Here is a 24,878-nt window from a genome sequence, read left to right as displayed (position 1 = left end):
AGGAGTGTTAGTTGTGGAGGTGAGAGGAAGGGATGGTAGGGGGAAAACAAAGGAGGAGACAACAATGCTCAATAGGAAATGTACTTATTACCTTGCTCATGTAACTGTAACCCCCTCTGTACAGCATTTTTACAATAAAAAAGTACAAAAAAAGAAAAGTATTTGACATAATAGTAAAAAAGTGATGTGTATAAGATTAAGCAGAGTTATTAACTTAAACCTACTTTTGTGAAGGGGTGTAATAGTAACTGTATGTTAATAAGGTTATGTATTATGATTCAAAAAAGAAGGTTGCTAAATAACAAATGGAAGAAACATAATGGAACTTTAGAATTACTCCTTATGACATCATACTCAGTTGTAAAAATTTGAAAGCTTTTTCTCTAGAAACAAAGATCCCTACTCTTGCAACTTCTAATCAACATACTATAGAAGTCCTAGGAAGAGCAATTATACTAGAATAAGAAATAGGAGACATCCAAACCAGAAAAGAGAAGGAAAAGCTGTCTGTCCTTGCAGATGATTCAGTATTGTATTTAGGAGACAAAACAAAACAAAAATAAAAACAATAACAACAATAACAAGAAAGCCCAATACCAGTGGTTCATGCTTGTAATACTAGCATAAAATAAAATAATCCTCAAAAACAATCAAAACTAACTCTGTTAGAGCTAGTAGATGAATTCAATAAGTTGCAAGATAAAAAAATCCTAGAACATCTAGAACTAGTATTTCTGTAGACTAGCAGTGAACTGGGGGCTATACCACTTGAACCATACTCCCAGGACTTTAGGCTAAACTCTTGAATACGTATTTCTCCAGAGAAGATGTATAGACAGCTAATAGGTATATGAAAAACAGAATTAAAAAAAATCAAGGCAGTGTAAACCAAAATCATTGAGGTTTGCCACCTTACATCTGTTAGGATGGTTCAGCAAACAAACATTGGTAAGGATGTAGAGAAATTAGAAACTTGGTGCACTGTTGGAATAAAAAGTGGTAAGTACCAATGGAAAACAGTGTGGAGATGACTGAAAAAAATTAAAAATAGAACTACCATATGATCTAGCAGTTTCACTTCTGGATATTCATGTAAAAGAATTGGAATGGAGATCTTGAAGACATTAGCAATGTAGCATTATTTGTAAAAGCCAGCATGTTGAGAAGTATCCTAAATGCCCCTAAAAAACATGCTACATAAATACAGTGAAATATTTGGCTCTGGAAAAAGAGAAAATTGTATAATATACAACATAGACGAACATTAAGGATATTATGCTAAGTAACATAAACCAGGACAGATGTTACATTCCTTTACTTCCATGGAACATCTAAAGTAGTCAAACTAATACAAAGAAAGTATAATGATGGTTACAAGGGATCTGGGATGGGGAAAATGAATTGCAAATTAATGTTTAATGATTATAAAGTGTCAGTTGTGCAAGGTGAATAACTTCCAGAGTTATATGCTGTATAAGATAGTGCTTGTAGAAAACAGAACTACACAGTACACTTAAGAATCTGTTTAAGCTGGATGCCAGTGGTTCACAGTAATCTAGCTACTCAGGACTCTGACATCTGAGGATGGCCGTTCAAAACTAGCCTAGGCTGGAAAGTCTATGAGATTCTAATCTTCAATTAACCACTAAAAAGCTGGAAGTAGAGCTGTGGCTCAAGTGGTAGAGCATTAGCATTGAGCAAAAAAGCTCAGGAACATTGCCCAGGCCCTGAGTTCAAGCCCCAGGACACATTCTCCCTCTTTCCTTCTTTCCTTTTCTCCTCTTCTTCTCCCCCTAAACCCTCAACACCCCACACACATGTTCAATCAAGAGAGGACACCAGCTCTGAGTATGTAATAAGAGCTTCCAAATGCAAAATACAAAAGCTAATAGAACTATATGAAAAAATTGGTAAATCTACAATTAATATTAGAGATTTTAGTACTGTTTCATCAGTAATTGATGAAATAGAGGAAATCGGTAAGGCTATAGAAGATTTAAGCAACACTAATCAGGCTAACTTTACTGGCATTTATAGAACACTATACCCAACAAGTGTACAAACATTGTGTAAGTGCACCAAGTCTTAGTAAATTTCAAAGTATTGAAACCATACAAAGAGTATTTTCTGAAAATAGCAGAGTTAACTTAGAAATCAATAAGGAGACATCAGAAAAATCCAGAGCCATATGGATTATCCCAAAGGTTAAAAAAAAAGTCACGGGTGAAAGTTGAAAATATTTTCAGTTGAATTAAAATGAAAATACAATGTTAGAATTTATAAGAACAAGTAGTTGTTAGAAGAAACATAGTCTTGAATGCTTAGATTGGGTTTAGGCCTGGCCCAGTGACTTATGCCTGTAATTCTAGTTGCTGAAAAGGTAGAAACTGGGTTGTAGTTTGCAGCCAGCTCCGGCAAAAGCTTAGTGAGATTCCCACATGAACAAGAACAAGCTGGGTTCCAATGGTTCACACCTGTAATCCTGGCTTCTCAGAAAGCTCAGACTAGAAAATACCAGTTTAAAGCTAGCCCATGAGACTATGTTGCCAATTAATAGGCAAAATGCCAGACTGGAGATGTAACTCAAGTTGTAGAGCACCATCTGTGAGCAAGAAAGCCAAGTATGAATCCCTGACTACCAGCTTACGTATTTGCACCCCCCCCCCAAAAAAAAAACAAACGAACAAAACAATAATGGGCTGGACATGGTATCATGTGCCTGTCACTCCAGCTATGCAGGAGGCCTATTTTGGCAAAGAGTAGGATATCCTACCTGAAAAACAACTGTAGCCAAAATAAAGAGGTGTGGCTGAGTTCAGACCCTAGTATATCCAAACAAAACAACAACAACAAAACAGTATTTGAAATGAATAATTTGAGGTCCCAGCTTTAGAAACTAGAGAAAGAAAGAAAAATTTCACAAAGAAAGAAGAAAATAAAATGAGAATGCAAACTGATGAAATAGAAAATTAATTATAGAAAAAATAACTTACACCAATAGCTGATTCTTAAAAATACTTGCAAAACTGATTAAAAAAATTGACATAAGCAGTATCAAGAAGGAAAGAGGGAGCATTACTACAGAGTTACATATATGAAAGGATGATAAAGGAATACTATGATTCACTTTATACCAGTAAATTTGACAACTCAGATGAAATACAGAAATTCTTTGAAACATAAATTACAAAACTGACATAAGAAACAAAATCTGAATAGCTTTATATCTTCCTAAAAGTTTTTGTATTTCTAATAAAAAATTTTACCATAGAAAAAAACCCATGACTAAATGACTCACAGTAGTAAATTTAAGCAGACATTTAAAAAGGAATAATATCCATCTTACAAAAATATCCTTTTAGAGGAAGAGGAAACACAAGATTCGTGTTTTCAAATCTAGTGTAACATAGCATAAAGAGGAGATAAGGAAAAAAATAGAAACAAAATGTAATAACATCTTATATAAGTGCCAGCAAATGAGAGTATCAAAATCAGACAATGCGTTGTTTGAAAAGAAACTAGAATGTGAACATAAATATAAAATCCTCAACCGAAATTAGAATGTAAATCCAGCAACATATTGAAAATACAATACATCATAGAGTTTATCCTAAGCTAAAACGTTGATTTAATATTCAGGAGTTAATTCAATGTAAGATTATTTCTATAGACTTAGAAAATCATTTGACTACATTTAGGACACATTTATGTTGCAGTACAATAAAAACAAACACAAACAGTATATTAGTAATAGAAGGTCGTCCCTTCTGTTATGAGTGATTATGAGTATTATGCTGAGAAAGCAGGCATTTTTGGTACAAGATCTTTAATATCCGATATGGTGTTAGATGAAATAAAATGATCAAAAAGATAAGACTTTTTTTATAATTTCACAGTTAGCAATCAAAAGCATTTAATTGTGTATTAGGTAGGTTTTTGTTGTTGTTGTTGTTGTTGTTGTTGTTGTTTTTGGTCATTCGTGGGGCTTGAACTTTGGGCCTGGGCGCTGTCCCTGTGCTCTTCAGCTCAAGGCAAGTGCTCTGCCATGTGAGCCTCAGTGCCACTTCCGGTTTTCTAGTGGTTTATTGGAGATAAAAGTCTCATGGACATTCCTTGCCCAGGCTGGCTTTGAACCATGATCCTCAGATCTCAGCCCCCTCAGTAGCTAGGATTACAGGCATGAGCCACCGGCATCTGGCTGTGTTAGGTAGTTTTGTCTTCTTTGTTTTACTTCAGAATTTTTCTGATGATTACATATGAAATTTATAATAGGACTAATATGCTTTTTTAGAAATTGGGATATTTATAAAGCAAAATTTCTGTTACAAGCAAGTACAATAAGAGAGTACAACAGAATCTCATTGAGTGGATAAGATCTAGGTATGGCATTATCACAGGATTCTGTAAATAAATATAGCAGTGAATAAAACCAAAGTCCAACCTTTTGTGTGGCTTCTGTTCTAATAGGTGGGGCAGATAATAAAACTGACATATCCATTCTTCTATAGTATATATGCCAGAAAGAAAATTAATAGGAAAGGACATAAGCAGTCAAGGACAGAAGATTACAGCTGAAAATAAGGGTGCCCAGGGAAGACTTCTTGAGAAACAGGACAATTTAATACATACCAAGTACTTTAGGGAATGACCTGTTTAAATGTCTAGAGAGGAAAAACCTGCAGAGAGGAAGCATAAACAGTCAGGCACACATATGTATGTTGTATTTTAGGAAAGACAAGGAAATGAAGAGCTTGAGCAGATTGTGTGAGCTGGAGCAGATTGTGGGAGGAGATAAATTGTACAGATATATAGGCAACTTAAAATGTTGCCTTTTACCTGGAATATGAAGCCCTAAGAGGTTGTGTGTAGAGGAATGACATGCTCTTAAGTTGTAACATATTTTACTTACTTTTGAGCATATACTGAAGGGACCTAAGGGTAGAGGCAGAGAGACCAGTTAGGAGGCTATTGCAATAATTCAGGCAAGGTATAATGATGATTTGAGTCAAGTTGATAGCAGTTGTGAAGAATGCCAGATATATATGTTAAAGGGCGAGGCAAACATTGGCTGGCATATCAGATAAGAAGGTTTTTCTAGAAGAAAAAGAATTGAGGATAATGTCGTTTTTTGCCAAACAGTTGAAGGAATTTAGTTGTCATTGATGAAATGGGAAAGATCAAGAACAGATTTAGAGAAAACTAAGTTCAGTTTAAGACAGGTTCGGTTTGAGATGCACAAATTATTCCAAATACAGCAGTTGTATAATTGTAGTTCAAGGCTAGAGTTCAAGAGAAGAGATATAGTTTGGAGATAATTACTTGGAGATTGACAGTGAACAGATGTGTTTAGAGCCAGATGAGTAGAAGAAATCACCAATAGAATTAATATTCGTAGAAAAGAGATTAAAGGCCAGGTGCCAGTGGCTCACACCTGTAATCTTAGCTACTCAGGAGGTTGAAATCTGAGGATTGCAGTTTGAAGCCAGCCTGGGTAAGCAGTCCATGACACTTGTATTCCAACTACCAAAGAAGCTACAAGTGGAGCTGTGGCTCAAGTGGTAGAGTGCTAATCTTGAGCAAAAAAAGGTCAGTGACAGGGCCCAGGCCCTAAGTTCAAGTCCTAAGATTGGCATAAAAAAAAAAATTAAAAGGATTGAGGTCTAGGTCATTCATTTTTGAGAGGTAGAGGAATATGAGAAGAAATCAGCAAAACAAAAAAGGGAGTAGAGCTGTGGCTCAAAGTGGTAGAGCACTACCTTGAGCAAACAGAAGGCTCAGAGACAGAGCCCTGGCCCTGAGTTCGAATCCCATAATTGACACACACACACACAAAACCTAAAGGGAGCAGCCAATGCATTAACAGGAGAACCAGGATAGTTTCATCAAGTGAAACACATAAAATATTTCAACAAGGAAAAAAGAGATTTGTCTGAAATACTGATGATAGGTCCAATAAGATGAGAATTAAGAATTGACTATTAAGTTCTACTTGGGAGGCTGAGATCTGAGGATCACAGTTCAAAGTTAGAAAGTCTGTGAGACACTTATCTTCAGTTAATCATAGAAAAAGCTGGAAGTAGAGCTGTAGCTTAAGTGGTCGAGCACCAGCCTTTAGTTAAGAAGGAGCTCAGGGACAGCACCCAGGCTGAGTTCATGCTCCAGGACTGGCAAAAAATAAAAAGATTGGCTATTAGACTCTTTGGAAGCATAGTAAGAGCCATTTTGGTGGAGTGTTGAGGTGAAAGCCTGATTTGATTGGATTTAAGGACTTTAGATGTTGACAAATTAGAGATAGTAAATATTGAATATTACTGACAAAATTAGAAGTATCATTAAGGGGAAAATGGTGTTGCTTTTTCAAAGTAAGAATAACTATATTTGTACACTAATAGAAGTGATCTAGTGGAGAAGGAGAAGCAGTGATGCAAAAAGAAATAAGAACTGCCAGTCTTGTACTTTTGAAAAGGCCAAAGGGGATATGTTTCAGAGAATAAATATGGAGGTTAGATTTTGCTAAGATTAACTCTGTTTGGGATCCCCGAGACCAAGTGTGACAATTTGTTAGGAGGATTCACTGGATTCAGCATACAATTCTATTGATGGTTACTGTTTATTATAGTGAAAGGATACAAAGCAAAATTAGCAAAAGGCAAGAAGGTATACAGGATGAAATCTAGAGGAAACCCGGTACAGGCTTCCAAAAGTCCTCTCACAGAGGAGTTACACTAAACACTTAAATATATGCCAGCAAATTGTGACACTTAGCATATTGCATGCAAGAAACCCTGGTTAACAAAACAAAACAAACCTTGTTGTCCAAGGTTTTTATGTGGATATTCTCTGCCTAGCAGATACGAAAATTCTAACCTGAAGGATAATAGGTATTTACCATAAACCATATGATTTCCATTGTTTAGATAGAGTGAGCCAGTCTTTTAGGAAATAGTGGGAAACATTAAATATAAGGTTAGAGCCTACCTTGTATTCAGTCCCCTCTAAAGATAGCAGTCTTAGGCCTACTGTCTTAACTCTTCTGATAAGAAACAGAAGAAAAGGCATGTGTGAAGGACCAGTGTTGGGGGAGATGAATCAGAGTTTGATAATAGGACTGAGGTTAGAGATAGAAACAAGATTTTTTTTTAAGGTAACACTGAAAAAATTATATAGTCAGTAAAAAAATGTAATGCAGACTTATTTTTATTTTTTTTAATTTTTTTTAAATTTTATTTTATTTTATTTGAGAACATACTGTACAGAGAGGCTACAATTACATGGGCAGGATAATGCATACTTTTTTTTTTAATTTTATTTTATTTTATTTGAGAACATACTGTACAGAGGGGCTACAATTACATGGGCAGGATAATGCATACATTTCTTACCAAGCATTGCAGCCTCCTCCTTTGTTTACCCTTCACCTCCCTTCCCAGCCTCCTCCCTCCCCCCACCCTGCAGACTTATTTTTAAACCCAAATGTATTGTAGAGAAATAATTTGTTAGGAAATACCAGTCTAGTAAGGTAATATTCTTTCTATGACAACTATTATTGTTTTTAATTTTTATATATTATCAGTATTAAACAAATGGTCTTGTAGTATCTTATAAAAATCTAATATTTGGAAGTACGGCAAATATATATCCCTTAGCAGCATACAACATAACAATAAACACAATTTCTAAACCAGAATATAACTCTTAAAATGTCAGTATATAAAACATTACTTATACACTGATCAGAACTATATCTACTTCTGTATCTTATGATAGGTGTTCATATCATTTAAGTTTTCTATTATATAGCTGTTACACAAATAGAAGTATTTTGTATTTTTATTATGATAATAAAATTTAATCATGCCATGATTTTTTTTTTAAACAGGGTCAAGAATTTGCTCCAAAAAGTGTGGCAATAATTGGTCATTCTATGGGTGGCCTTGTTGCAAGAGCATTGCTTACACTGAAAAATTTTAAACAGGATCTCATAAATCTGCTTATTACACAAGCCACACCTCATGTTGCTCCTGTGATGCCATTGGATCGTTTTATTACAGGTGAGTACTATGACATAGACACTAGCTGACCTCTCTGCTTTTCAGGATTAAACAAGCAAATTTTACAGATCTTTCCTAATACACTTACATTGTGTGTGGAACACTTCAGTTGAAAATCACCACAATTTAGACCATCCTTAATGTCTTTCACCTTAGGCTTCTAGTTGGGAACCTTGTTAGTTTTCTCTTTCCATAGCTCCTTAACATGGTTGACAAGTGTCTTATAATTACTAGGTAGTAAAATTTAGTTATTCTTGGGAATGATAGAGTGAGGTAGAATAACTGGTGTTTATTCAGCTCTTACTATATTTTGAGTATTATACAAAGGACTGTAGTCCATTTGGGTTAGGGAACGTTATTACTCTCATGCTTATAGATAGAGACACCGCCAAGATAAAGTTCTTGCCCAGCCATGTGGCCAAAAAGTAAAGAAGCCAGTATTTATTAGGCCCGGGCAGACTTGCTGCTGGTTGTGCTCTTAGCCTTTGTATACTATACTGCTTTTTAATTGAGGTACATTACTGTAAAAATAGAAAATAAAACTGAATAATGTAAAAATAGAAAATAAAACTGAATAATGTCCTGTTTCAGGGAATTTTGAATAGGTTGTAATAGTTTGTAATTGATGTCATCTAATCAGATAATGATATTGTCACAAAATGAGATTTAAATGTTGAGCGAGATCTTTGGGAGTTTGAGGTCAGTGCCTGGGTTACCTAGCAAAACCCTGTCTAAATAGATAGATAGAATTAAATGCTTACTCTCTCAACTTCTTTTTGAAGTCTTATCTCTATTGCTGCTTGTCATATGAGTAAAACATATTTAGAAAAGATTCTTTGTCCTACAACTTTTTACCCACAAACTTTGTATTATCTTAATTTTATTGAAAATTTTATTTGATAGAAATGTCCCCTAATGACTGTTACCAAAATAGTTTTATCAAGTGCCTACCTGAACATTGCCAAGGAATAATTTATTTTCCGGACGTGTTTGGTACTATGGTACTGATATGAAGTCAACTTTTTCTGTTACCACAATTTAAACTTACCCTGTAGAAATCTTTTACTAACAAAAGTAAAGGATTAAAAAATTAAAATTAAAATGACTACTTTTAGTATTCATAAATGACTTTAGAATTAGAAAAAAGTCAAAGGCTAATAGTTAAAATATTTGTTGACCACCTTTCCTCTCGTACATTTTATATGGTATATGTAGATAAGCCTTGTAGGTTAAGATAGAATTACTCAAACTCCATTTAAAATGATTCTTTGAAAAGTGATTTCATTATTGAGGTTTTACTGTTCTGAAGGATAGTGATGGTCCAACTCTAAAGGACTCAGGCTAAAAGTGATTCTTAGGGACAGAAAACTTTTCCTTAATATATATATAGTGAGCCAACTTGTTTTTCTCTTTCATTTTTATTTCTTCTTGTATAAAGTCAGATATAGAATTTAAAAGAAATGAGCAAAGGTTTGTGAGAGACAGATTATTTGATTTATAGAAGTGGATTCCCTGATTATACTAAGTGGAAATTTTGTTGAGCTCTTTAGTGAGCAGATCTTATAATACCAAATATTTGAGAACCTGAGTGGGATCTAATGCCACAATAAAAATACATTAAGTTTGCTAGGTGGCTCACACCTGTACTCCTAGTTATTTAGGAGGATGCAATCTGAAGATCATGGTTTGAAGTAAGCTGGGGTAGCAAAGTTCATGAGATTCTTTTATTTTTTCCTAGTCCTGGGGCTTGACCTCAGGGCCTGGGCACTGTTCCTGAGCGTCTTTTCCTCAAGGCTAGCACTCTACCATTTGAGCCACAGTGCAACTCTGGCTTTTTCTGTTTATGTGGTACTGAGGAATTGAACCCAGGGCTTCATGCTTGCTAGGCAAGCACTCTACCACTAAGCCACATTCCCAGCCCTGATGAGACTCTTATTTTCAATTAACCACCAAAAAAAGCTGGAAATGGAGCTCAACTGTCAGCCTTAGTGAAGAAGTTAAGGGACAATGCCCAGGCCCTGAGTTCAGTCCCAGTAGTACTGGGGCATTCATGTGTGTATACATACATATGCACACACGCATGCACACTCAAAGTTTGGTGATCAGAAAGAGAAATAATGGGAGCTCCTTTATCCTGGTCTCAATTTAGTAATCTTAAACGGTAAAAATTTCTCACTTTCCATAGTTGAAGTGAAAAATGTCTGTGGATTCTTCCCTTTGAATTACTTGCACTTGATGAATAGGAAGTTAACTGTGACATTTTCTACAGCAACATAGATCTGATACTGTCCTGATTGATTGCATTGTAAGAACTTAAGTACTGTATGGTGATGGCCATGGTAAAGTTACTAAGCTCTCATATGCAAAGACATTAGGAGAAGTGTTCAGCTCTTTTTTTAAAAAAGCCACTTAATTGTACATATTTAAAAGATATAGTTTGATGGGTTTAACATATGCATAAACTATGAAACAAACACCACAAATTTCTATAATTCTTTAGCAATAATTCTTTAGCAATAAATTCATTAGAAGAATTTTAGGGTTTTCTTTCCATGGTAAACTATGTAAAGCATCATCCATGTGGAATGTAGAGACATGTTTGTGTATTGACTTATAAAAATTGGTAAAATTTGGATATACCTTTTCTTGTTTATTGATGCCTGAGCAACTCAGTATTTGTACCTGAACTTAGTGGGGGAAGTAGGGATATGTATAAATCTCATGATTTTTCTCAAAATAAGGAAATGTGAATAACACATTGTTCATAGACCAGCTAGTTTAAGCAAAAATTCAGCTAAATATTAGTGTTATAGGCATGGTTGCAGATAAGGGCTATTAAGTTTCAGTATCTGTCTTTTTTATTCTCTACCAGATTTTTATCTGACTGTGAACAATTACTGGATTCTAAATGCTCGGCACATAAACCTGACAACGCTTTCTGTAGCTGGAGGATTCCGGGATTACCAAGTTCGTTCAGGACTGACTTTCCTACCAAAATTAAGCCATCAAACCAGTGCCTTATCTGTCGTGGTAATTATTTTTAAATTCTACTGAAATGGTAATATAGTTAACACACTGGTGCATGATGAGAAATAATGTGTAGCTACATAGAAATGACTGCTGAATTTATGGTATAGGTTGGTGCTACATTTGCATCCATCACATGTGTGAGAGAAAATGAATGAGTGAATGAATGAGTTTATAGGGAGGGCAGAGTTATAGATACTTAACAAGGGTATTAGATACTTGACAAGGGTATTAGAATCACTGAAAATGACTCCTATGAGAAGTAATTATCTCTTGTCTAAAATGAGAGTCTGTTGATTAGAGTTGTAACTATAAGAAAATATGTTTAGGTGCCAGTGGCTTATGCCTGTAATCCTAGCTACTCCAGAGGCTGAGATTTGAGGATCTTGGTTTGAAGCCAGCCAGGGTAGAAAGTTTGTGAGACTCTTATCTCCAGTTAATCACCAAAAAGCCAGAAGTGTAGCTATTGCTCAAGTTGTAGACTATTAGCCTGGAGCAAAAAAAGCTTAGGAATAGCATCGAGGCCCTGAGTTCAAGCCCCAGGATACTCTCTCTCTCCCTCCCTCCCTCCTAACCTCCTTCCCTTCCTCCCTCCCTCCCTCTCTCTCTCTCTCTCTCTCTCTCTCTCTCTCTCTCTCTCTCTCTCTCTCTCTCTCTCTCTCTCTCTCTCTCTCACACACACACACACACACACACACATACACACCAATATATGAACTGAAGCACAGCACAAGGGGATATAGTTATATCTCATTGTTATTCTATATATAATAGTGGAAATGTCAAAACAGAATACATAATCCTGAATGTTAACCTTGAGTGTTTGATATTTAACTAGGATTAATAGCCTATGTAAAGTGAGCTCAAGCTTTCTTTTATACCTAACTTTATATCTGAAATCCTAGCTATGCAGGAGGCCATAGGTATGAGGATGGAAACCTGAGTCTAGCCTTAGGCAAAATGTCAGACCTTATCTGAAAAATAACTAAAGCAGCAAAGGGCTGGAGATGTGGCTAAAGTGGTAAATCACCTGCCTAACAAGCATAAGGCCCTGAGTTAAAACTATAGTACTATCAGAAACAAACTTTTCTTGTATACTTGAAAACCTTCAGCTAAGATCCTAATTTTTTACTCCATATGTACTTAATTCTTTTTTTTTTGTATTGTAAGACTACTGTACAGAGGGGTTACAGTTACATGAGCAAGGTAATGAGTACATTTTCTATCAAGCATTGTTGTCTCCTCCTCTGTTTTTCCCCTACCATCCCTTCCCTCCCACCTCCATAACTACCTCCCCCCCCCCACCGAAGTTATAAAGTTCTTTTTCAACATAGTGTTTTGTACATCTCATTGTTACAATGGGTCAGTCTGTATCCTTATTTAAGCATTTTGTTTTTTCCATTCCCCTCCCCGAATTAAAGAAGTGCATACACAAGATTCAGGACACCAACATCAAATACAGTGAAAACAGGTTATCCCATGGGGGAGGAACATACAAAGAAACAAAAAAAAAATCACATGGTACATTATAAATACGTTAGAGGGCTAGGAAGGTGGCTCAGTGGTAGAGCGCTTGCCTTGCATACATGAGACCCTGGGTTCAATTCCCGAGCACCACATAAGCAAAAAGAAAAAAGCCGGAAGTGGCGCTATGGCTCAAGTGGTAGAGCGCTAGCCTTGAGCTGAAGAGCTGAGGGACAGCACAGCGCCCAGGCCCAGAGTTCAGGCCCCACGACCAGACCCAATAAATAAATAAATAAATAAATAAATAAATAAATACATTAGAAACAAAAATAGCAAGAAAGAAAAAAAGATATTTGTGTACCTCTCTTTGGGGTTCATTTTGCTTAACGTCATCTTATATGGTCATATGTACATACAGCTTTTGACCTTTTCTGCTTGTCCTAGACATGTACTAGTTATTGCAAATAAGGGAAACCATGGGACTTTTGTTTCTTTGGCCTGGCTTACTTCACTTAGTATACTTTTTCCAAATCTTTCCATTTCCTAACAAATGGGGCAATGTCATTCTTTCTGAGGGAGGCATAGAATTCCATTGTGTATATATACCACATTTTCTTGATCTATTCATCTACTGAGGGGCATCTGGGTTGGTTCCATATCTTAGCTATAGTAAATAATGCTGTGATAAACATAGTTGTGTTGGTAGCCTTAGTATGTCCTTGTTTGTGATTGTTTGGGTAAATGCCCCAAAGACGGATTGGTGGGTCATAGGGGAGCTCTATGTGGAGTCTTTTGAGGAACCTCAATACTACTTTCCAAAGTGGTTGAACAAGTAGTTTACACTCCCACCAACAAATGCACTTATTTCTATATAGCTAATTCTGAAGAGAAAAATCTAGATTATGATCTTGTTTTTGAAGAAACAGTGTTAGAAAGTCACTGTTGTGTAGCTATTCCTGTTCATAGATCATCCTTTGCTCATTCTTTTCTTATTGTTCAAAACTACTGTTCATTCATTCAGCGTGTACCATACAGAGAACAAAACGATGGTGCTGTTCTGCTATTGCCCACCATTTTTCTTCTATATGGAAAAGTTAGGATATAATCAGAATAGCTTCATAACTGAATTGGTAAATTTCTCATAGCTCATTATTAGTATTATTAATATTGTATTTGGTTGTGAATATTTTGGATGTTTGCTGGAAGTCTTCAAAAACTGTCAACTCTGTAGTAAACATAGACAATTGTATAGGCCATATTTTCCATACTTGATACTAGTCTTGAAACTTAACTTTTAGAGAACTTTGGCCATTTTTTAATCTCCACACACTCAGTTGTATGTTTTCTCTAATCCGTTCTTTTTTGTTTGTTTGTTTGGGGGACTTGAACTCTGGGCCTGGGTGCTGTTCCTGAGCTCTTTCAGCTCAAGGCGAGTACTCTACCACTTGAGCCACAGCACCACTTCCAGTTTTCTGGTGGTTAATTAAAGTTAAGAGTCTCACGAACTTTCCTTGCCCAGGCTGACTTTGAACCAAGATCCTCAGATCTCAGCCTCCTGAGTAGCTAGGATTATAGGTGTGAGCCACCGGAGCCCGACTTTCTAATCCATTCTTTAATCCATTTCTCTGATCCATTGTCTAATCCATCTAATTTGGATTTCTGCATTTCTCAGGAAAATATTCTACACAACCTTCTCAAAGCCTATTATATATTCTAGCTTGTGTGTGTGTGTGTGTGTGTGTGTGTGTGTGTGTGTGTGTGTGTGTGTGTGTGTGTGTGTGTGTGTGTGTGTGTGTGTGTGTGTGTGTGTGTGTGTGTGTGTGTGTGTGTGTGTTTAGCCCCCTAATAAGCTACAACCTTTTGTATGTCTACATATGTGCTCACTTTTATTTATTTTGGCAGTTCTGGACCTTAAGGCCTTTGCTTACTATTTGAGTCCCCAGTCCTTTTTTCTTTAGGTAGGGTCTCCAATTTTTGCCCAGGGCTAGCCTTGGACTGTAATCATCTTATGTACAATGCCCAAGAAGGTACAGTTACAGATGTGAGTCACCATGCCTTGTCATCTTTTCTTAAGTGAGTCCATATAACTCATTTAAGAAAAAGAAAAGAGTTTGAAGTTTGGTATTGATATTCCTCCAGTACTGTTCTTTCTGCTTTTCTGTTTTTGCTATTTGGGGGTATTTTATTATTCCATATGAATTTAAGAATCAGAGATGGAGACCATAATTGTATTAGAGTAATCTACCTAAACTTCTGTAATATACTTCGACACAGGTAATGGCATTTCAATACAAGTGAAGTTTATTTTCCTAGGAGAAGGGTTACTCAGGTTAGTGGATAGTTTCCTCTATTCAGGGACTCAGGCTTACAGCAGGCATTGTATGTTGAATGCTTTACTTAAAGGTCACTTTAGTCATTACCAGTTCAACCCATTAGGAGAAAGAAAGAACTTAGGCAAAGGCTTTGGGCCTAGAAGTGGTATACATCATGTCTACTTACATATCATTAGAGAAAATAGTTACTCCTTAAAACAAGAGAGGTCGAGTGATAGGTGTAACATTTGTGTTAAAAAGAAGAATGAGCTAGATGTAGTAGCTAATGCCTGTAATCCTAGCTACTTGGTAGGCAGAGATTTGGAAGTATAGCATTTGGAGGCCAGTGTAGGCAAAAAGTTTGTGAGACCTTGTTTCAACCAGTAATTGGCTGTGGTGATGCATGCCTGCCATCCTAAGCTAAATAGGATGCATATGAGGATTGTGGTCTAGGCCAATCTGGGCATAAACTGTATTAACCCATATCCTTAAAGCTCAAAGGGCTTAGGATGTAGTTTGATGGTAGATGCCTTCTTTGCAAGCTTGATGCCCCAAGTTCAACTCTCAGTATTCAAAAATAAAAAATAGAATGCATTTTGGTAAACATGTCACATTTTCATCACAATTGACATAACCAGTTACTACCTTGTATGTGTACGTGTGAGTGCATGCATGTGCACATGTGTATGCATGTTGCTTTTCCTTAACTTGAGGAAAATCAACTAATTCTATATTTTTATAATGGTAAATACAGTTTTATAGAGTAGATATTCTACTAAAAATGTAACGTAATCTTAGAATCATGGTAATTCTGATTTTTTTTCCCAATATTGGGCTTGAACTCAGGGCCTTGCATTCTAGCTTGGCTTTTTTGCTGAAGGCTGGCGTTCTACCCCTTGATCCATGACTCTAATTCTGGTTTCTTGCTGGTTATTTGGAGAAAAGAGTTTCTCAGACTTGTCTGCCCAGGTTGGATTTGAACTGAGATTCTCAGATTTTAGCCTCTTGAATAGCCAGGATTTTAAGTGTGTACCACCAGTGCCTGGTTTCTATCTGATTATTTTAGTAAACCATCAGCAGTAACTTCTCAATCTATCAAGTGATTTTAGACTTTATTCACTTAAGAAACTAGAACCTAAAGATATTTTTTTACAGAGTACAAGAATGGCAATGATTCCTTGGACTTATACATACTGTTTTTGTTCTTCTATTAAAGAGGTATTTTAAGCCGGGCGCCAGTGGCTCACGCCTATAATCCTAGCTACTCAGGAGGCTGAGATCTTAGGATTGCAGTTCAAAGCCAGCCTGGTCAGGAAAGTCCGTGAAACTCTTATCTCCAATAAACCACCAGAAAACCGGAAGTGACACTGTAGCTCAAGTGGTAGAGCACTCTCCTTGAGCTGAAGAGCTGAGGGACAGCTCTCAGGCCCAGAGTTCAAGCCCTATGACCAACAGCAACAACAACAAAAAAGGCATTTTAGACCTCTAATTTTTCTTGCATCCTTGCTGTTAGTCTTCTGTGTTTTTATTCTGCATTGACAGTTCTGATAATGACAGCTCATATATCTTTGCTGGTGCAGAAAGATGTAATGAAGAACAAATTAAATTCTATGTAAAAAGCTATTTACAGAAAAGTCATTAGGTGGTATGAAAAGATACCAGTTTGAATGGTAATATGCCTTTCTTGGAAAGCCTTCTGTGTGGATTACTGGCATTCTAGCTTATGTGTAGGTCACATTTTTGTAAGACTATCATTTTAACTTAATATATCATTTTGAAATACCTACATATCATAAGATAGCAAACTAATGCTATGCATTTCTAAATATTCATTTATAAGAATTTTTATGAACTTTCAAAGAGTAATAAATGTACTTGAGTTTAATTTTTTCTCTTTCCTTTTAGAGTTCAGCAGTGCCTAAAACTTGGGTCTCAACAGATCATCTCTCCATTGTGTGGTAAGTTAATGTAACTTTTTGGCAATTTGTCATGGTCCCTTTTTTCTCATCAGTGCATCTACTTATTTATTAGCTTTCTTAGTACTTGATTCATTAATGAATATGTCTATGGGAAAAAGATTAATATAAGGGCTTAGAAGTGTATATTTGGTTCTTTTTTTATAGATAGCCAAGATTCCATTGGCAGTCTATATCCCTTGACAATCTATAGCATCATCTCTTAAAAAAACCATTTGTGCTGGGCGCCAGTGGCTCATGCCTGTAATCCTAGCTACTCAGGAGGCTGAGATCTGAGGATTGTGGTTCAAAGCCAGCCCGGGCAGGAAAGTTCGTGAAACTCTTATCTCCGCTAAACCACCAGAAAACCGGAAGTAGCATTGTAGCTCAAGTGGTAGAGCACTCGCCTTGAGCTGAAGAGCTGAGGGACAGTGCTCAGGCCCAGAGTTCAAGCCCCATGATCGCCAAAAAAAAAAAAAAACAAACCCCAAAAAACAAAAAACAAACTACACAGATGTAGTTAATACAGTCATGACTGACCTGAGAAGCAGTGCATGAGAATCAACTATGAATTAGGTTTATTCTTAATATAGGTAAAGTGTAAGAGATTAAATGTGGGTAAAGAAGTATAGACTTAGTGTCTACCTCCATGTGTTTCAGACTAAAGATTTTCTTTTGACCTTTCTCTGGCTGTGCAAGCAGTCGTGTTTGTAAGAACTACACAGTGCAGCATATACAAATGGGACAGACTCAGAGATGACAGAAGGACATTTCTACTGTCAATCATCCAGAAAGATTTAATTTGCTTTATTTCATACGGTTACTAAGAATGATAGTTACTATTTATTTCATAACATTGAAAGAAACTTATGTTTCATTAAATAATATAATTTTGCATACTGGGATCAAAAGCAGGTGTTTCAATAAAGTTTCTTTTGCAATACTTTATTCTTTAGGTGTAAACAACTGCAATTGACTACAGTTCGAGCATTCTTTGACCTTATTGATGCTGATACTAAACAAGTATGTATTTTTTAATTAAAATTGTTTTAGCAATTGAAAGCTTTTTTTCATGGTTCCATAAATTTATTAGCTTTTTGAGAGTTTAGAAAAAAAGTCTTCAAACAAACTAGAATCTTCCATCAGTTCCAGCTAAATATGCACTCACAGTTCTTGTATCCACCAATTCATGTTTATAATGGGCATTCAAGAATCCCTCTCCCTTGATAACTTCCAACTTTTCTTTTTTCGGTCATTTGAGTCTCTCCCCAGCCCTTTTTTCACAGGTAATGTTTGCCGTAGGGTCTCATTTCCTACCTAAGCACATATCTGAGCCAAGATATGCTTACCTTCATTTGGCTTCTTGTCCTTACTGGAATGACAGGCACATAACCACCATGTCCAACTTCCTTATGTGGACTTCTTTGCTCTGGCTGGCTTGGAACCTCAGTCCTTTCACTCTTAGCTTCCCATTCAGCTTGAGATGACAGACATATGCCATCTTGTCCAGCTATGGTTTGATAAGGGTTCTGGAAAATTTTTACCTGAGCTGGCCTTGAACTGTGGTCCTGTTCTCAGCCTCCCAAGTAGCTAGGAGGACCCACCTATGTTCACCAAAGTGCAAGTTTTTCTTAAAGCAATGATAGATTGAATGCTTTTTGTTATTTTGATATAGATAGAAGCCTCCATCTTATTTCAATTTTAATTAGCTGTGAAATGAAGATCTTTATTTTTTTCTGATAACACTTTGACCACTGTTATAATTCAGACTGTCGTGGAAATGTGAAAGGTTACATTAAATCTTAATTCAGTTCTTTTTTTTTTTTTTTTTTTTTTTTTTTTGTTGGTCGTGGGGCCTGAACTCTGGGCCTAGGCACTGTCCCTCAGCTCTTCAGCTCAAGGCTAGCGCTCTACCACTTGAGCCATAGCGCCACTTCCGGCTTTTTCTGCTTATGTGGTGCTGAGGTATCGAACCCAGGGCCTCATGCATGCAAGGCAAGCACTCTACCACTGAGCTACCTTCCCAAGCCCCTTACCTCAGTTCTTATACTGTTTAAAAGTTTGAAACATGTTGTTCTAGCTTAAAAAAAACTATTATTATTATTATTACTTTTTTCTGGCTGATCCTAGCCTTGAACTCAGGGACTGGGTGCTATTCCTGAGCTTCTTTTGCTGAAGGCTAGGGTTCTACTACTTAAGTCAGAGCTCTGACTTCTGGCTTTTTTTGTGGGAGGAGGTAGTTTGTTGGAGATAAGAGTCTCATGAACTTACTTGCCTGGGCTGGCTTTGAACTGCAATCTTCAGATCTCAGCTTCCTGAGTAGCTAGGATTATAGGCATTAGTTATCAGCAGCCAGCATTCTTCTAGCTTTTACTTTTAACTTAAGAGAAATACTTACTAGAAACTACTTTATGGTATTTTTTCTATATTATAAACATCTTAATCTAACTTATTAGATAATCTAACTTAATCTAACTTAATCTAACTTATTATTAAAACATGTTTTTGGCTTTCTGATATGATCAGAATATATACATCAAGTCCTTAAATTGTGTAGTTTTGCAAGTTTATTTTTTTCTTGATGAGATTTCACAGGATACATTCTTCAAACTAGAAGAGCTCAATTAATAGCACAAATAGAAATCATCCTGTTTACAGAACATCAAGTTACTCTTCACTTTCTTGCCTGCTAGCAGACAGTGACAGGTACCAACTATTTCAGCAGCAGAATTCTTATTTACTTTTTTTTCCCCCTGGGAATTAGGAATCAATTACCATTTTTTTTTCTTAAACAGTTTGCCTTGGGTCATCTTGCAGAATATTACTTTAGAAATATGTTTTGAGAACTATACTCTGGTTTCTCCTTTTGGAAAATAAAGTATAAAGTTGTGGATTTTTTTTTTGTTTTTGTTTCTTAAGATTGAGTACAACTAGATATAATAATAAAATTGATTAAAAAGTGGAAGAATAGTTTGTATTGAGGTTAACATTTGGTAAATTAGGAAAACTAAACTGGAGTACCTCAGATAGAAATATATATTCTTTTAAAAATTATGCAAAAAACTAAACCAAACCATGTTTTTGGAGTAACTCCACAGATGAGAAAACTTTAATACTAGTACATAATAAATTTTTATTCTTAATGAATATAGATAGGTAAATAGTCTTGAGCTCTGGGCCTGGGCACTGTCCCTCAGCTCTTCAGCTCAAGGCTAGCACTCTACCACTTTAGCCATACACTTTAGCCATAGCACCACTTCTGGTTTTCTGGTGGTTTTTTTGAAGATTAGAGTCTCATGGACTTTCCTGTCCAGGCTGGCTTTGAACCATGATCCTCAGATCTTTTAGCTTCTGAGTAGCTAGGATTATAGGTATGAGCCACTGATGCCTGGCAAATTTTGATGCATACAGATTCTTAATGCATACAGGTCTTAATACTTTATAGGTATTTTATTTTTGTACCAATAGAGCAGTGTGAACTTGGCCTGTAGTTTTGCTTAGTTTTTTCTACTCAAGGCTGGTGCTCTACCATTTAAACCACACCTTCACTTCCAGCTTTTTGCTAGTTAATTGGAAATGAGTCTCAGTTTTGTCTTCTGGGCTTTGAACTGGAATAATCATATCTTGCCTTCTGAGTAGCTAGGATTATAGGTGTAAGCCACTGGCACCTGGCTACTTCATAGAAATTTTAAAATGCAAATATGGAGTTTTTAGTAGCTATACTGAAAAGACTCAAAATAAAATACTGTTTATGAAACATTATAAACTTAAGTTCTATTGAGCAAACTTAACTAGAGCTGTTTAATGCCTTTTTAATTTAAATTTTATTGTAAAGATGATGTACAGAGGGGTTATAGTTACATAAGTCAGCTAATGAGTACGTTTCTTTTTGAATAGTGTTGCCCCCTCCCTCATTTTTTCCCAGTTTTCTTCCTCCTGACCTCGCTCCCCCAAGTTGTATAGTTCATTTCCAACATAGTGTGTAGTATCACTTCTGAATTGGTTCACCCTTTATCCAGCCATTTCTGTGCTTACCCCTTCCCCCAAATCTGGTAAACTTATATACATGACAAAGAATACATTAAAACCAAAGGGAAAAAAGGGGGGAAAAACACAATTGCACACAGTACAATAAAAAAATCCTCTTGTTTCCATTTCTTGAAGTTTATTTCCATAAGCATCATTTTTATGATCATATGCACATAGCTATTGAGCCATTGTGAGCCTCTCCTAAGTAAACATCCTCCTTTATTCTCAATGTGTGAATGTTCAGAATGCTGTTATATTCATGTTCTGATAGTCTGTTAATCCAGGGCAGGAAACCTTTTTTCTCACAAGAGCCATTTAGAGTGTTTGACCTTAGCTAGTACTGAAATTTTTTTGCTGTAAACAAAACTTGCATTGGCCCAGCCAGACCACATAATTTCAGCATCCTTGGGCCATATATAGTTGTACCTCTGCCCCAAGCAGTAAAACAAACAGCTTACACAGTTCTGTTTAACTACAGGTGGTATTTGCGTCCATGGATAGATACCACAGGCATAGATTCAACCAAACACAGATTGAAGAAATTTTGGGGAAAATTTTGTCTACACAAAACTTTTCATTGTTCTCTAAACCTAACAGTATACCAATTATTTATGTAATCTTTACATTACACTAAGTAATGTAATAAGTAATGTGTAAGTAATAGAGAGACTAAAGTATATGGAGGGATGTACATGGATGGGTTATATACAGATGCTACTCCATTTTGTCTTAAGAGACTTGAACATCTGCATATTGTGGTGTCTGATGGGGAGGTCGTAGAGCTAATCCTCCAAGGATGATACTGTGTGTTTAGTGGACTGAATACCAGAAAAGTTTAAAATGAAGCTATAATTCCTTATTCTGAAGCATGTAGTCTGGAGGAGAGCAGAACATGTACATATATGTACAGGACAACTATAACTTAAACCTTATTTAGTTTAATAGATGATGCAAAGGCAAGAAAAGACCCATCCTATACTCCAGTTACACTGATATAGAAAACTATATCCTGTTTCATATTCCATATTTTAAGGAGAACATCAATAACCTTGAGTTTATCCAGAGGAGGAAATCAAGATAGTGAAGGAAATACTTCTAAAAAATTCCATAAAAGAGTTAATGTGCTTAAAATTGCTTAATCTGCAGGAAAAATGTTTCATTAGGGGACATAATAGTGTCTCAGAGTTTCTGAAGAATCATCCTCTAGTCTAAGATACCAAATTAACAAGGAGTTCTTGAGTTACTCTGACTAAGGTAGAGCATTCTCCTGGTATGAGTTGTTCAGATCACAATGTTCTGTCTTATAATGTGGCAAGTTAGAAATCCTCAAGCAAATGACGGGCTGAAAAAAAAGGGTTGAATAGTGATTGAATGCAAGTGAATTTTATATCCTAGTACACTTTTTTTAAAAAATTAAAGGAAAGAGCTGATAAGTTGTCAGCTTTCTATTGTTAGGATAAAAGAAAGAAGAAAGAGAAAAATTTTACCAATCAGTTAAGAACAGAAGTATTTCAGATACATGTTTTCCTTTGAAATTTGTACTTAAGATTAATTTTACTAAAGCCTTTTTCCCCCCTTGCTAGTTCATAATATCTCTTAAGTTTCCTTTGACTCTGTCTTTTTTATGCTGAGAGGGACTGAACCTGGAGCCTTACACATGCTAGACAAGGGCTTTCCTATTTAGCTGTATCCCTAGCCCTTGTTTTTTTCTATATATGTAGTAGGCTGGCCTTGAACTCATTGTTTTTCTGCCTACACCACCCAAGTGATTGGATGACAGGTATGTGTTATATCATGCCTGACTAATTTTGTACATCTTTATAATGTTTTATTCCTGTTACTTGAGACATATTATTGCACAATGATTAAAAGGATGGATATCTAGAACCAATCTCAACTCTTTTTAATAGCTGTATACCTTTATTTCTCTCTGCCTTAGTTTCTTCAAAGTTAAAATGCAGAGTTCTTGTTATGATTAGAGCCATTGACATGCTAAGGGTTTACAAAAGTGCCTGGCTCAGAATAAATGTTGAATTTGTCATTATTACTTGAAACATTATTGAATAATTGAACTATCGTGATGTCAAATGATGCAGAATATGCCATCATTCTTCTAGATAACTCAGAATTCCAAGAAGAAATTGTCTGTTTTGAATCACCACTTTATAAGACACCCAGCAAAACATTTTGAGGAAAATCCAGCAATAATTTCTGACTTGACAGGTTGGTAGCAATAATATTTTAATTTTAAACAGAGTTATTCATTATTGTTTTAGCTAAGCTTGTTATTAGCAGAAAGTCTTGAAGCTTTGGCACTTGAAGTATTACCCTTGTAGTTTTCTAATTTACCTATCATGATACAGATGTTGTTCTTGGTTTGATAGGGAACTATATTAATCATTAATGAAAAGCAAGTTGTAAGATGCGGATACGAATTTGTACTATAACTAGACAGCTTTTAGAGTTAAATGTCCCCATTTTTCTGTCAGAAAATTGGAAATATGTTGTGGATAATACTTTTCAGTTTCTTAGTGCCATTTTTTCTCAATTTTCTTTTGGATTATGAGCTTATCTTTTGCTGATAACTTTTGTTTTTCAAAATAATACTTATTATATGTTAATTAAATATCTTGGGAAGTATAATGTTTATTTCTACTAGTAATTTCTTAGAGTTAAAGAAGCAAAGTAGATTTATAATACTTCGATACCTAATGCTTGTAGGTATGTTCTTTTGTATGTGTGCTAGTACTGGGGCTTGAATTCAGGGTCTGGGTGCTATCCTCTTAGCTTTTTTGCCCAGAGCTGGTACACTACCATTTGAGTCACAGTTTCACTTTGGACTTTTTTCCCCCTGGTTAATTGGAAATAAGAGTCTGATGTGCTTTTTCTAACTGGACTGACTTCAAACCATGATCCTCCTCAGCAGCTAAGATTACAGGCATAAATCACCAGTGCCTGGCTAGCAATTTTTTATTTATAACATCCAATTGAAAAAAACTGCTGCTTTTTTAGTAACAAAGATTTCATCAAATTCTAAAACAATTACCTAATATGAAAACAAAACCAGATAAATAAGATAATTTTCTTTACTTTAAGGGACATCTATGTGGGTTCCAGTAAAAGTGTCCAGATGGACCTATGTGGCTTACAATGTAAGTATTCCATCAATGTTTTTTTTTGGTTTTTTAATTCAATACTATTATTATATTTATCGTTTTTTCTTTGGGTAGTGCTGGGGGTTGATCTCAAGAGTCTTACACTTGATAGGCAGGCACTTCACCTCCTGAGACATGCCCCACCCCTTTTTGCCTTTGTTATTTTACCAATATGGCCTGAACCAGCCAGAACAGTGATTAGGCTATTTATATATCCCAAGTGGCTAGGATGATAGGTACACCACTGCATCTAGCTACTGATTGAGACTGAATGACATGGCTTTTAAGTTTATACCTTTGCTGGCCTTGTGCTTTGACTATTATAATCCCTTCCTGCTAAATAGCTAGGATTACAGGTATGAGCCATTAATACTTGGTTATGGTATTTAAATACTATATTATTTCAACAACTAAATGAAAAAGAAAAATAAATTATTGATAAACTAGAAAAACTGAACAATAAATGTTATAAATACTATAGTATCTATCAACAGATAAATTATATATTTAAATACTGTAAAATTATAATTTTTAATTCATTTCTAATAAATTTATAATTTTATAGTATTTATGATAGTAATTATCCTTTGATAAATACTATAAAAAGATACATTATTTTTCCATAATTTAATAATTCCTTAATAGTAAATGCCTATTCATTTTTTTGGCCTTTTTTAATATATATTTTTTATTGTAAAGATACTGTACAGAGGGGTTGCAATTACATGAGTAAGGTAATGAGTACATTTCCTATCCAGCATTGTTACTCCCTCCTTTGTTTTTCCCTTACCATCCATCCCTTTCCTTCCACCTTCCCAAATCCTTCCCCCCCTCCCAACCCTGAAGTTGTAAAGTTCATTTTCAACAGTTGTAAAGTTTGTTTTC

The 24,878-nt window shown here is 35.7% G+C and overlaps 1 protein-coding gene across 1 annotated transcript in view; it reads left to right on the top strand.

Annotated features, from left to right (window-relative positions):
* The window catches only part of Pgap1 (post-GPI attachment to proteins inositol deacylase 1), an 87,962-nt gene that overhangs the window by 12,612 nt on the left and 50,472 nt on the right, over positions 1–24,878 (top strand). The window contains exons 4-9 of the mRNA XM_069995711.1: positions 7,880–8,051; positions 10,924–11,081; positions 16,760–16,812; positions 17,766–17,832; positions 22,956–23,061; positions 23,935–23,990. Coding sequence (XP_069851812.1) covers positions 7,880–8,051; positions 10,924–11,081; positions 16,760–16,812; positions 17,766–17,832; positions 22,956–23,061; positions 23,935–23,990 — 612 coding nt within the window. The remainder of the gene's footprint in view (positions 1–7,879; positions 8,052–10,923; positions 11,082–16,759; positions 16,813–17,765; positions 17,833–22,955; positions 23,062–23,934; positions 23,991–24,878) is intronic.

This window comes from Dipodomys merriami, unplaced genomic scaffold (genome assembly GCF_024711535.1).
Source record: "Dipodomys merriami isolate MVZ:Mamm:240054 unplaced genomic scaffold, mDipMer1.0.p SCAF_49, whole genome shotgun sequence".
Classification (NCBI taxonomy): domain Eukaryota; kingdom Metazoa; phylum Chordata; class Mammalia; order Rodentia; family Heteromyidae; genus Dipodomys; species Dipodomys merriami.
This window is presented reverse-complemented; position numbering and strand designations above follow the sequence as displayed.